The sequence below is a fragment of the Somniosus microcephalus genome, chromosome 20 (assembly GCF_052327205.1).
Source record: "Somniosus microcephalus isolate GS21.2 chromosome 20, FLI_Smic_1.0, whole genome shotgun sequence".
NCBI lineage: Eukaryota > Metazoa > Chordata > Chondrichthyes > Squaliformes > Somniosidae > Somniosus > Somniosus microcephalus.
In genome coordinates, this window is record NC_141006.1 from 34,889,445 (window position 1) to 34,903,650 (window position 14,206).

The following is a 14,206-nucleotide window of genomic DNA, read 5'->3' on the forward strand; positions in this document are numbered from 1 at the left end:
ATTTTACAAGGTTTGTGCTTTTTGTTTTCAAAGTCTATTTTGAATAGGTGCAAGTAAAGTTCCATTTGCGATCGAATTCTTAAAGGGGAACAGGTTTTCAAATTATTTTTGCCAGGATTACAGTTGCTTTTTTAATACATTTTTCAATATTTTGCATTTATGTATTTTTACAATAATCTTTCTGGAGGACAATTTTATTTACCTATTACCATATTTTTTTTAGCATGCCAAAAAGTCTATAGTTACCAACAAAGTTATGAGAAAGCAGATTGTCAGTGAGATCATGGCTTTTTATTAAAACAAAAGAAAGATTTACATTTATATAGCGCTTTTTACAACCTCAGGATGTCCCAAAGCGCTTTACAGCCAATGTAGTACTTTTGAAGTGTCGTCACTTTTATACTGTAGGAAACGCAGCAGCCAATTTGTGCACAGCAAGGTCCCACAATCAGCGATGAGGTAATCACCAGATCATCTGTCTCTTCTTTGAAATAGTACTGTGGGATCTTTTACGCCTACCTGAGAGGGCATGCGGGACCTCAGTTTAACGTCTCGTCCGAAAGGTGGCACCTCCGACAGTGCAGCACTCCCTGAGCACTGCACGTGCAGTGGAGTGTAAGCCTAGATTTTGTGGTTGAGTCTCTGGAGTGCAACCAAGTTGTATTAAAATATAACCATTGCATTTAGTCTCTTCCATTGCACCAAGGATGTAAGTAACAGATTCCATAAATCAAATTAAATTCTGTATCTTAGGATCATCTCTTGGCAACGAGTTATGTTTTCAGCCGAACATTTTGAATCCATTTTAGAATTCGTTTACTGCCAGTTAAAAATCAATATTAACAGGATGAGAATTCTATTTTTCTCTCAAGAACTAAGCTTGAGCAGAAAGAGCTGCTAAAGAGACAATTCTCAGATACAGAACTTTGACTTCAGAGGAAAAGAAAATCAGGCGGGCCGTGCATCGGGCAGGGTGTGCATCGGGCAGGGTGTGCAGCAGATGCAGTGTGCATCGGGCAGGGTGTGCATCGGGCACGGTGTGCATCAGGCACGGTGTGCATCAGATGCGGTGTGCATCGGGCAGGGTGTGCATCGGGCAGGGTGTGCATGGGGCATGGTGTGCATCGGGCAGGGTGTGCATCAGGCAGGGTGTGCAGCAGATGCAGTGTGCATCGGGCAGGATGTATATCGGATGACCAATGCTCCATCGCCTGCTTTTCAACTGCCGGTAAAAGTTCAAATGACCCCATTGGAACTCCCCTGCTAATGGAAAAAAAGGCCAAATTTCTAACTTAAAGTACAAAATGGAGAGGAAGTGCAGGATTGAGGCTGGGAGCTCACTTACAGAATAGCCTTGAACAGCACTGAAAAATAATTCTCCAGGAGAATATTTTAAGCAGTATATTCCCTCTCTCTAGGCAGTTTTTGCTCTAATATTTATAAATTAGCAAATATCTTGAATATAACCCCAGAGCAACAAATAGGAATGCAGAATAAACAATATTTTCACCATTTCTTTTTGCTGCTGTTGGATGACTAAAGCTGCTGCAACAGGATTTCGAAGCAGTCAAATAAGCAGTGGTTATTTTTTTATTATACCCAAGGAGCTACGTAAATGGGGGGAACATTCATTTTGATTCATGAACTGTAAGTTTAAAACAAAACCATTTCACATTGCAATAAAGTTGCACGGTACATTGGAGCCAGTCAGCGGGGAGGAAATGCAATATGCTGTTATTGTGGGCTTGTAGTATGTTGCAATCCTCAGACATGGAATTAAATCAACATCACATATCCAGTAATGGCTTTGGCTCTGATACAATGATCTTTTGATTTGTTCTGCAGCACGATATTTTTCACAGTCTCTAAACAAAATAGGACAGTTAAAAGCCTTAAAGAAATATTGTGCATTGCACATCATTGGAAGCTCTGATGTTTACAGGGCAGCTTGAGAAAACTGAAATCACTTTCACCTCTAAAACGTATTTATTTTTAGGTGTGGTTTACGCATTCCTTGAATGAAATGAGTGTCCACCTTCTCAGTCTAGATCTCAGCAAATGCTATTGTGTAAAACTTCCAAAGATTAAGTAGTTTTGCTCAGAAAGTAAGCTCGAGTTAGGAGCTGTAGGCAGTGATGGTGTTCTCCTCGAGCAGGATGTGTGTGTCCACACTATCTGTCAGTATATTATAGGAGGGAGCTTTTATGTTTAACTTACACAATACTTACACTTCAAAAAGTACTCCTTGGCTGTAAAGCTCTTTTGGATGTCCTGAGGTTGTGAAAGACGCTGTAGAAATATAATACAGGAAACTTTGGTTTATCCGGAGGTTGTATGTCTGGAATACTCGATCTAATGGCAAAAATCAGGAGCCGTTTTCTAAAAGTTTTTTTAGTTCTCGTTCTTTTTTTTTCCCAGTCAGGCACTGCAAGGTCTGTAGCTATAGCAACAGCTTCAGCTAGAGACGCTTGCAGCTGCAGCCGACTCTTTAGAAGCTGTTGCTAAGCAACAGTGTTTGTTGTCAGATACGGAGATGAAAACCTCCGTATGCTTCAACATTAACTTTGTATGTCCAGCAGTTTTGATAGATCGGCAACACGCCAGTCCCGTCGGTGCCGGATATCACAAAGTTTCCTGTAAGTTTATTTTTTTCTCTGTCTGCCTGAGTGCAATATGTTTCTCCTGGGCACAGAGAGCATCTCATTAAATAGAATGGCAAGTTCTCAAAAATACAAAGCAAACTGTTGACCAAAGGGTGTTCATATGTTCTGAAATGGTCGTAATTTGGGGACTTTGCAATTTCCCAGTGATTAGATGAGAGTTTACCTTTTATAACTATTTTGTGGACAGTGCAGTTGTTACTGTTCATGTGTTTCACTGTAGTACCGTAAACTCTTTCGTATCCGGCACCTATGGGACTGGGATGGTGCCAGTTGATTAAAAATTCTGGATAATGGAGAGGTATACCTACCAAGGCAATTTGTATATCGGCCAACCTCAGACCAGAAGAAGGGACATGGAGTAACAATGGCCCAAGGTACAAGAGCCCCTGTTACACAGCCACAGGTACTGGAGCCCCGGTTACACGGCCACAGGTACAGGGGACCCGGTTACACGGCCACAGGTACTGGAGCCCCGGTTACACGGCCACAAGTGCTGGAGCCCTGGTTACACGGCCACAAGTGCTGGAGCCCCAGTTACATGGCCACAGGTGCTGGAGCCCTGGTTACACGGCCACAGGTACAGGAGTCCTGGTTACATGGCCACAGGTGCTGGAGCCCTGGTTACACGGCCACAGGTACAGGAGCCCCGGTTACACGGCCACAGATCCAGGAGTCCCAGTTACACGGCCACAAGTGCAGGAGCCCCGGTTACATGGCCACAAGTGCTGGAGCCCCGGTTACACGGCCACAGGTACAGGAGCCCCGGTTACACGGCCACAGGTACAGGAGCCCCGGTTACACGGCCACAGATCCAGGAGTCCCGGTTACATGGCCACAAGTGCTGGAGCCCCGGTTACATGGCCACAGGTACAGGGGACCTGGCTACACAGCCAGAGGTGCAGGAGCCATGGTTACATGGCAAAAGGTACGAGAACCCCGGTTTCACAGCCACAAATATACAGGAAAACTTATCTTTGGGTTCCTGAACCTACTCCTGAATTTTGCCGGTTATTAGAGAATTCCGGATAATTAGGTGCCGTTTAAACGAGAGTTTACTGTATAATTAATATTAACGGGTAATGCCTGATGAGAGAAATGCAGTAAATTTGTACAATATTATGCTTTATTCTTGTACAGTGTGCATTCAATTGACCAATTTTAACTGAGGTTAAATCATAAGACATGGAATGGGAAAGGGCTGTTAACTGTGATTTTTACTGTTTTGGAATTTCTGCCTTTGAGACCACATTCACCCAAACTGATAGGTAAAATGGGCACTGCAGCTTATAAAATGATTTGATGAATTACTAATATTGCTTCTTTACCACTAATTCACTTCCAAATGCATATTAAAATCATACTGTTGAGGAGCTGGGATATAGTGCAATAAAGCCAGGATTATTTTGAAATTGGTTCCAGGTATCGACTCCCAGATGTATAATGCACTTCATGGTCACAGACACAATAAAGTCTTGATTAATGTGCTGAAAAGTGATTTGTAAAATCTAATTGAAAGCCATTTCAAAAATTGGTTCAGATGAAATGGATAATAGACTGCATATTGGCCTGGATTTTGTGGTCAGCGGTGAAGGAACGGCACTTACCTTCGACCAAGAGAAAAGCTGCCCACAAAGTTTTAATGGGCTCTTGAGTGCAGACTTCCTCTATTTCAATGTCAGTTTGAATTTGGCACCATTTACGCGGATCTGTGGCGTTGAGGAACAAGGCAAAACATGGTAGAAATGTGGAACTCTCTCCTACAAAGCAATAGGTGCTAATGTGGTGGAGACCACATAGGGACAGTAACACAATTCACTATGTATAGCCAATGTTGTTATTGCGCCACATTATGTACGGAACTTGGTTGGGTTATTGGGGCAGGGTACCTTTAAGAGTTGTCACTTGTGTGACGACGTCATAGCCCTGCGACGAGGCCGAGTCCCTGAGTCCATGCGGAGAGTTAAAAAAGCTAACATGCGTTTTTCTTTGCTGCTACGAAAGTCTCGCAGTCTGTTTATTTCCAGCGACTCCTACACTAGCTCAATTAATAATTTTAAATCAGAGGTAGGTAGATTATTGCCAGCCAAGGGTATTAAGGGATAGGGAGCCAAGGCGGCTGGATGGAGTTAGGATACAGATCAGCCATGATCTCATTGAATGGCGGAACAAACTCGAGGAGCTGAATGGCCGATTTATGTTCCTATCCTTTTTGATGCTTGTGGTGGAACATTCAACACTGATGAAGGTGTAAATCTCTCGATATCGGATCAATGAGTTCAATGGAATGGAAAATCGAACAGGGTGCAAAATGAGCGGCTGTCCCACGAATTTATTCATACTCTCTCAAGAAGTAAAATTCAACTTCAGCAAGTACGCAAATTGGCGGTAGGGAATTAAACATAGAAACATGGAAGATAGGAGCAGGAGTAGGCCATTCGGCCCCTCGAGCTTGCTCTGCCATTCAATGAGATCATGGCTGATCATCCAAATTCAATACCCGGTCCCTGCTTTCTCCCCATACCCCTTGATCCCTTTAGCCTTAAGAAATATATCCAACTCCTTCTTGAATATATTTAATGAATTGGCCTCTACTGCCTTCTGTGGTAGAGAATTCCACAGGTTCACCACTCTCTGGGTGAAGAAATTCCTCTTCATTTCTGTCCTAAATGGCCTACCCCTTATCCTTAGACTGTGAGCCCTTGTTCTGGACTCCCCTACTATCGGGAAAATCCTTACTGCATCTAGTCTGTCCAGTCCTGTCAGAATTTTATAAGTTTCAATGAGATCCCCTCTCATTCTTCTAAACTCCAGCGAGTACAAGCCCAATCGACCCAATCTCTCCTCATACGTCATTCCTGCCATCCCAGGTATCAGCCTGGTGAATCTTCGCTGAACTCCTTCCATGGCAAGAACATCCTTCCTCAGATAAGGTGACCAAAACTGCACACAATACTCAAGGTGCGGTCTCACCAAGGCCCTGTACAACTGCAGCAAGACATCCTTGTTCCTGTACTCAAACCTTCTCGCTACGAAGGCCAACATACCATTTGCCTTCTTAACCGCCTGCTGCACCTGCATGCTTACCTTCAGCGACTGGTGCACAAGGACACCCAGGTCTCATTGCACTTCCCCTTCTCCCAATCTATTGCCATTCAGATAATAATCTGCCTTCCTGTTTTTGCCACCAAAGTGGATAACCTCAGATTTATCCACGTTATATTGCATCTGCCATGCTTCTGCCCAATCACCCAAACGGTCCAAATCATCCTGGAGTTTCTCGGCATCCTCCTCACAGCACACACGCCTACCCAACTTTGTGTCATCTGCAAATTTGGAGATATTGCATCTAGTTCCCTTGTCTAGATCATTAATATATATTGTGAATAGCTGGGGTCCAAGGACTGATCCCTGCGGTACCCCACTAGTCACTGCCTGCCACTCGGAAAAAGACCCGTTTATCCCAACTCTTTCCTTTCTGTCTGCCAACCAGTTTTCTATCCAAATCAATACCTTGCCCCCATGTGCCTTAACTTTACACGCTAATCTCTTATGCGGGACCTTATCGAAAGCCTTCTGAAAGTCCAAATATAACACATCCACTGGTTCTCCCCTATCTATTTTACCAGTTACATCCTCAAAAAATTCCAGTAGATTAGTCAAGCACGATTTGCCTTTTGTAAATCCAACTTTGTCTGATCCGGTCACTGTTTTCCAAGTGCTCTGCTATTACATCTTTTATAATGGACACTAGCATTTTCCCCACTACCGATGTCAGGCTTATCGGTCTGTAATTCCCCATTTTCTCCCTACCACCTTTTTTGAATAGTGGGGTAGCATTAGCTACCCTCCAATCCATGGGTACTGTTCCAGATTCAATCGAATGTTGGAAAATGATCAGCAATGCATCTACTATTTCTAGGGTCACTTCCTTAAGTACCCTAGGATGTAGATTATCAGGCCCTGGGGATTTATCGGCCTTCAATCCCATCAATTTCCCTAACACCATTTCCCTACAAGTACTGATTTCTTTCAGTTCCTCCCTTTCATCAGACCCTATGTTCCCCGACATCTCTGGGAGGTTATTTGTATCCTCCTTTGTGAAGACAGGACCAAAATATGTATTTAATTGGCCTGCCATTTCTTTGTTCCCCATTATAAATCCCCCTGATTCTGACTGCAAGGGACCTATGCTTGACTTCACCAATCTTTTTCTCTTCACATATCTATAAAAGCTTTTACAGTCAGTTTTTATGTTCCCTGCAAGCTTACTCTCATATTCTATTTTCCCCTTCTTAATTAATCCCTTTGTCCTCCTTTGTTGAATCCTAAACTGCTCCCAATCCTCAGGTTTACTGCTTTTTCTGGCCAATTTATATGTCCTCTCCTTGGATCTTATGCTATCCCTAATTTCCCTTGTTAGCCACGGTTGAGTCACCTTTTTTGTTTTATTTTTATGCCAAACTGGGATGAACAAATTCTGTAGTTCATCCATACGGTCTTTGAATGCTTGCCATTGCCTATCCACCATCAACCCTTTGAGTGACATTCCCCAATCAATCCTACCCAACTTGCGCCTCAGACCATCGTAGTTTCCTTTATTTAAATTCAGGACCCTAGTCTCTGAGTCAACTACTTCATTCTTCATCTTAATGAAGAATTCTATCATATTATGATCGCTCCGACCCAAGGGGCCTCGTACAACAAGATTCCTAATTAATCCTTTCTCGTTACATAATACCCAGTCTAAGATGGCCTGATCTCTGGTTGGTTCCTCGACATATTGGTCCAAGAAACCATCCCATAAACTCTCAAGGAATTCCACCTCCACAATATTGTGAATGATTTGGTTAGCCCAATCTATATGTAGATTAAAGTCACCCATGATGACTGCTGTGCCCTTATTGCATGCTTCCCTAATTTTCCTTTTGATGCCATCCCCAACCTCCGCATTACTGCTTGGAGGTCTATATACCACTCCCACTAACGTTTTCTGCCTCTTGGTATTTCTCAGTTCTACCCATACAGATTCCACATCATCAGAGCTAATATCCTTCCTTACAATTGCGTTAATCCCTTCTTTAACCAGCAATGCTACCCACCTCCCTTTCCTTTATGCCTATCTTTCCTGAATATTGAATACCCCTGGATGTTGAGTTCCCAGCCTTGGTCACCCTGGAGCCATGTTTCCGTAATCCCAATCAAATCATATTCATTTACCTCTATTTGCGCAGCTAATTCATCCACCTTATTACGAATGCTCCTCGCATTAAGACACAAAGGCCTAGAAATTTGGTGGGCTGCGCCACCAGTTAGCGCCCAAAGAGGGCACTTAGTGCTTTTAGCGCCACTGGCCCCGCCTCCCACAAAATTTAGCGGGGTGCTAATGGCGGCGTTAGCCTGTAGCGCTGCGCCGACACCGATGACGTCATCGGTGTGCGCAGTGCCCTGCTACCGCCCCGAATGCGATATTTGGTCGCGCCCCCCCCCCCCGTAGCGCCGGCCGCAATTTGCGACCAGTTCAGGGGCGCCTACCTGCGGCGGTAGTGGCGCTAATTAAAGGGGAGGTGCGGGCTGGCCATTTTTTTTGCTGGCCGCCTGCCAACACCTCCTCGTGCCGCCGTCCCCGGCCTGCTGAGCCCCCGCCCCCCGGGCAGTGCCGGCTGTGTCCCAAGGCTCTATTGCCGGCACTCGCAATCTCCGATCGCGCTGGTGCAGGCCCCTCCCCTTTAAGAAGGGGAGGAATGCCTGCAGTACACGTTGCGCTGCGATATTCAGTTGCAGCGCCCCAAGAGGGATGCGGGGCGCCTCGAGCAGCGCCCCGCTTCCGTTTGGGGCGCTCAAACTGAATATCGGGCTGGCGCAAGCGGCTCCGTCCGGAGCGGTAATTCCGGCGCCCAGGCAAGCTTGGCGCCCTAAACGGGGCGCCACCGAATTTCTAGGCCAAAGCCTTCAGGCTTGTTTTTCTAACGCTCTTAGACCTATTTAAATTATTATTTACTGTGGCCATGTTTGATTTAAACCGTTGATTTCTCTGACTGCCACTTTTGTTTTTCTCCTTCCTATCTTTTGCTTTTATCCTTGTTTCCCTTTCCTCTGTCCCCCTGTTCAGGTTCCCAACCCCCTGCCATTTTAGTTTAAACCCTCCCCCAGAGCACTAGCAAACACTCCCCCTAGGACATCGGTCCCGGCCCTGCCCAGGTGCAAACCGTCCGGTTTGAACTGATCCCACCTCCCCCAGAACCGGTTCCAATGTCCCAGGAATTTGAATCCCTCCCCCTTGCACCATTCCTCCAGCCACGTATTCATCTGAAATATCCTTCTATTTCTACTCTGACTAATCACCCTGCTCAATCTTCCTTTCCATTGCCATCTCTCTGCATCTCTCTCTTTATCTGTAACTGACTCAATCAATCTCTCTCTCACCCTCCACATACATTTATTTCTCTCTCTTTCCACCTCCGTGCCGCTGCTTTTGTACATATTTAACGCATTTCCTCTTTTTGGAATCTCCCCCTCCAGCAGGTTGTTACTTTTCTATTTTACTGCAACAGGATTCCTTGAATCCTTATCCTCTCCTGCCATCATGGAAAGGAATCCTGACACTGAGTGCAGTGTTGCTGGGCCACTACCCTTGATACCAGCCTATATTAATCTACAGTTATGACTGCACCACTGCAACGAATTGGCCCGGAATTTGCGGTCGGGATGATGGCGAACTGGCAGCGTTCAGCGTCATTCCGCCTTTGAAACTGACCACAACTTTGGGATTTGGCACCCTGCAGTCAGTCATTGACAGCTCCAAAACAGGCTGTAGCGCCCCCCCCCCCCCCGCCACCCCCAGCCACCAATCTGTGTAATCAGCCAAATCATTGAAACTGACGAAAACTTTGGCTCTTCCACAGTAAATTCCCCACTAAAAGTTAGACCCAAAGGGATTAGGTGTAACTGGGGTTTTGACAGTGTTATTACTGCTAAACAAATGTTCAGGGCCTGGAAAACTAATTTTAATCTTGGGCAGTGTGAAATCTGTCCATTGTAATAAAGATTTAAATTTAAGAAACTTTTCAAAAAAAAGTTGGTCCATCTTTATTTCAGGTTTGCCTTTTCCCCATGTGAGAGCCTCAATTTTTGTTTTGCTGTCTAACATTTTTCAAAAGTTAGAATTTTAAGAGCTTACTCACTTCCTTTATTCGCAGTCTGTGAGAATTCTGTGTTTTGATTGGCTGCTTAGACAGCCTGTTGATGTCACAGCAGTTTGCACAAGGGGATCCCCACTACAGTTTGCTGACTTGAATTGAAGGTCGGAAAACCCGAAGTTCTCGACACAGGGATTGCTGCTGGCCGCAAATTCCTGGCTGTTATCATTTAACCAGTGCCAATACAAAATCATTTTCCTTTTTTAGAACTTTAAACAGTTAAACCGCAAGAGAATTTATAGTCCAACTCAGATAAATGTGCATGGGTGTTTTTCGGAAAAAAAACATCTGTCATTCGCAATGGATTATACATGCCACTTTTAGAGATCGTGGTTTAAGTAATTTGCAGTCACTGGAATGATTATACTTTAGAAAGTTACCATTTCATCTGTCCCTACTCATCGTAAGTTCATTCATCATTGTTGGATAAATTCCATGTATTGTGACTCCTTTTATGAATCCTGTGGTTATATAAAACAACTAAGGCTTGAGTTTAGTTCAGACATGCATAGCAACCTAGAAAAGTAGCAAACTGAGATAGACCCAAATGAACTGATAATGCAATAGGCTTCTCATAATTTAAGCTGCAGGTTTGTCAAACATTCCTTCACTTGTATAGCATAAAATTGTGTCAATTGGGGGGGATTTTTCCTTATTTCTCACAGAGTTATTCTGGCTGTAGTGGATATGTGTTGTAAATCTAATACATTATTGGCACATGGTCAGCCTTGGCTCAGTGGTAGCACTCTAGTCTCTGAGTCAGAAGGTTGCGAAAAATGAATTATCAGTCCAAGATGGATTGCTCTTGAGAGACGTCTTTCTAGTGACTGTTCTCACTTCAGCCCAGGATGCTCGGAAACAAGGCACCAGGAAGTGTAGAGTGTGCGCTCGACAGGTTATATGGTAGCTAAAACACTGGGGCAGATCTATTCAACTGGAAAGGTAACACTTTTCTTTTGGTTGTAGGTGACTTATGCATTTCAGCTGACTTGCAGCACTTTACTTTATGTAAAATCCAATACCAGTATTTTCATGTCATGGAATACCACAATTGGTAACTTCAAATAAAGGAATACATTTATCAGCTCCGGATTTTGAAAGTAATGTAGATTTACTTAGCGTTTGAGCAGTTTTAGGAGGTACAACTTTGCATGCATTGCCCCTGTGTAAGATGGATGTAAAGCATACCAATTTAACAGTGGAACAGCTTGCGTCCAGTCTGCACAGGTATTGGACCCATTTGTAAGACAGCGGAATTACCCCTCACCCCGTCCAACAGTTTATAGAGTTCAGATCCATGGAACATACAACACAAAACCCAAGGATTTCAGGGAAAAACTTACTTTTACTTAAAAATCAGCAAGAGATTATCAGTAAGCATCTAATACTACTGTTGTGTATAACAATTCCAGATTTATACTTAAGCACACACAGATCTATTCCTTTACTTTAAACTCAAGCGATCATAAGCAAACACCACATGCGTACTAACACCAGTGAGTGGGCGGTTCGGCGATCACTAGACGTATGACATTAACTGGCAACTGACCAAGTTGCCCCGACTGCAGCCCCAAGTGTCATTTAGCAGCATTTTTTATGTCATCAAAACCTGGGCAGGCCCCTCAATGCGTATGTGTCCCAAACTGTGTGACAAATGACCAGCAGTTGTTTTCCCTTTCTTCTTATCGCCTAGTCAGTTAATCAGTGGGCCCAAGGACGTTCACACCATTTGCCTGAAGATGCTCCTGTCTTTGTAACGCCCAACTGTTTGTTCCTGCTAAGGGTCTGTCGCTTCCTTATCTGATTAACAGCTTGCAGCCTTCACAGTACACAGTTGCAGCAGTTTATTTTACATTTGTTCAGCAGAAAGTCTCCTGGCCTCTCAAGGAATGTTGGTACATTAAATTTGGCCAACTTTTAAGTGTGGTCAAGTTACAGCAAATTTTTTACAGCAAATGACTTATTCTTACACTTTGCAAAATTCATAGGGTCCATTTCTTGAGCATTCCGGGTGGACACGTAAAATAGACTTATATTGGATTCTGGTTCTCCAACGCCGCCAAGTTAAAATGATCATCCTTGTGCTTAAATCCCTTCATGACCCCATGCCACCTTATCTCCGTAATTACCTCCAGCCCAACAAAGCCCCTTCCCCCAAATTTCCTGTTCCTCTAACTCTGCCTTTTGTGCATACCCTCTTTCCCTTCACCCAACCATCCAGGCACTGCGCTCTTCTGATCACCATTCCTAATACCTCCTTCTCTGACTCAGCGACCATATTTGTCTGATTGTGCCTAAGTGAACCACCTTCGGATGCATTTCTACATTAAGCATGCTATATAAATCCAAGTTGTTGTTATTGAATTCATCTAGTGAGGGGCTGAGCAAAAGTCCCAGATTTGATCCTCTGTCCATGCTTGAGTAGCTGATCCTACTAACTAGCAGCTAATTTTAACCAAGGCAACAACACGGACATTTAAATTGGGCTTGCGCTCTGGGTTTGGGAGCAATAAAGCAACTAGCGTTCCGACTCTCGATTGAGAACTAGCAACCCCAGCTGGGCTTTGTCGTAAGAACACTTTTGCAGGCTGGGTTTCTTATAAAGTGTAAATTTTAGTTCACTGCAATAATGATCAGCTTTAAAGTATGTGCAACCCTGGCATGGCATGTGGCTGTTTCTGTAACTTGATGAACTGTTATTGACCTATGGCTTTGACTGCCTAATTCTGATTTTTTTTTCAAGTGAATCACGCCAATTGTAATCCCCAAATGTCTTTTTGTGTTGACTTTTTTTTCTCCATTTGTTTTACAGGTTGACAGGATTTCAGCTTCCTCCTCCAGTTGTGAGTTCCGGTTCTGTTCTCATGCTGTGGCTTCTCAGTGATTATGCAGTGAGTGCTCAAGGCTTCAGAGCCGTCTATGAGGGTAGGTGCTATTCTTATATTCCTTGATGGAGATATAACCTTGGTCTCTTGTGTGTTGCATTGCAGCAGCTACAATTTTAAAGTCTTCTGAAAAGACATTTAGTAAAATATTATGGGTAAAACAGAAGTTTCATATTTTTCATTCTGTGGAGTACAAAAGGGATATCACATTTTTACTTGTTGAATATTGAAAATGAGAGAAAAAGAAAATGACCTATTCACAGCTACTTTAGGAAAATCTTTGTGTTCAAGGACAAAGTTTCTTATATTGTTTTTATGCTGTTTTTTCTTTCTCTTTCATTTTAAATGTTATAATACTTGTGTGGTAGTATACTGCATTATGAAAAGTGCATGGTACCGTATTCATTTCTAAATGCTGGTGGCAAGAAGAATCTGAAAATGTGGTGCTGGACTCTGGGAGTTAGGTAGTTGGAGGCATAACTAGACTCCCAAAATAATCGAAGGGGAAAAGTGTCAAATTGTACCTGTACAGCTCCAAAAAGGCCTTGAAATTCCTCAAGTTAGTAATTTTTGGGATAGTGTTTACCCAGACAGCGTGGCCCCTCATATGAGTAGCCTTCACAAGTCTGGAATCACCTGGAACGAGCCACTAATTGGAAACAGCCGTCAGTTACGAGAATCCCATATTCGCCAGTGGGGTGAATCTTCACTTTTACCGCTGGATTTTCATTTCCATTAATGAAAATCAGGCAGGCTGCAAACTGAGCAGCCGATCCACGACTCCCCGTTTTCCCCCAGCGGGAAAGGTGAAAATTGACCATAATGACTCTGGTCAGTTTTCCCAGAATTCCAGTATGAACGACTCTGCCCAGCATTCAATAGTGTGGTTTAAAATGCCATTGTTTCCGACACTATATTTTAAGGGAGTAAAGGCAAGCTGTGTACGTGTCCAGGCTGGTTAACAGCTCAAAATTAGGGATGAAATCAACAAAGCCAAAGAACGCTGTGCAAGTGTGTACATGTATGCCATAACAGGACATGATTGCCACTAATACAGGAGGTGTACTGCATTTATTAACATGGTGTGTCTTGATCTCAAATACTGGCTACTTTGGTATGGTGGGCATGTAGCTTACTCGCATCGTATATATGCACAAGTAAAAATAACCAAGATTTGTGGATTGACGTGATTCTGGTTTTGTTATTAAATTACAAATTAATTTAGTGTGCAGAATGAATAAACAGATTCCTTTGAAAGGAAATGACAGATTCAGTGACTTTGATTAATTTATATAGCAAGAGCTACTGAGATTTGAATTGTACACCAGCCATATGTTGCCCGATGTTTGCCACTTATCAGCTTGCAACTGATGTGTATTATTTGGCCATGCTGGGACCAGAGATGACCCACCAGACATCTGTTAGTCAAAATCAATCACGGTTTAGCAAGGGAATTCAATAG

At 43.5% G+C, this 14,206-nt stretch overlaps 1 protein-coding gene across 1 annotated transcript in view; it reads left to right on the forward strand.

Moving 5' to 3' along the window:
- Window positions 1-14,206, forward strand: part of LOC147103116 (CUB and sushi domain-containing protein 2-like) — a 904,868-nt gene that overhangs the window by 353,508 nt on the left and 537,154 nt on the right. Inside the window, exon 3 of the mRNA XM_085962436.1 lies at window positions 12,672-12,784. Within this exon, the coding sequence (XP_085818562.1) occupies window positions 12,672-12,784 (113 nt within the window). The remainder of the gene's footprint in view (window positions 1-12,671; window positions 12,785-14,206) is intronic.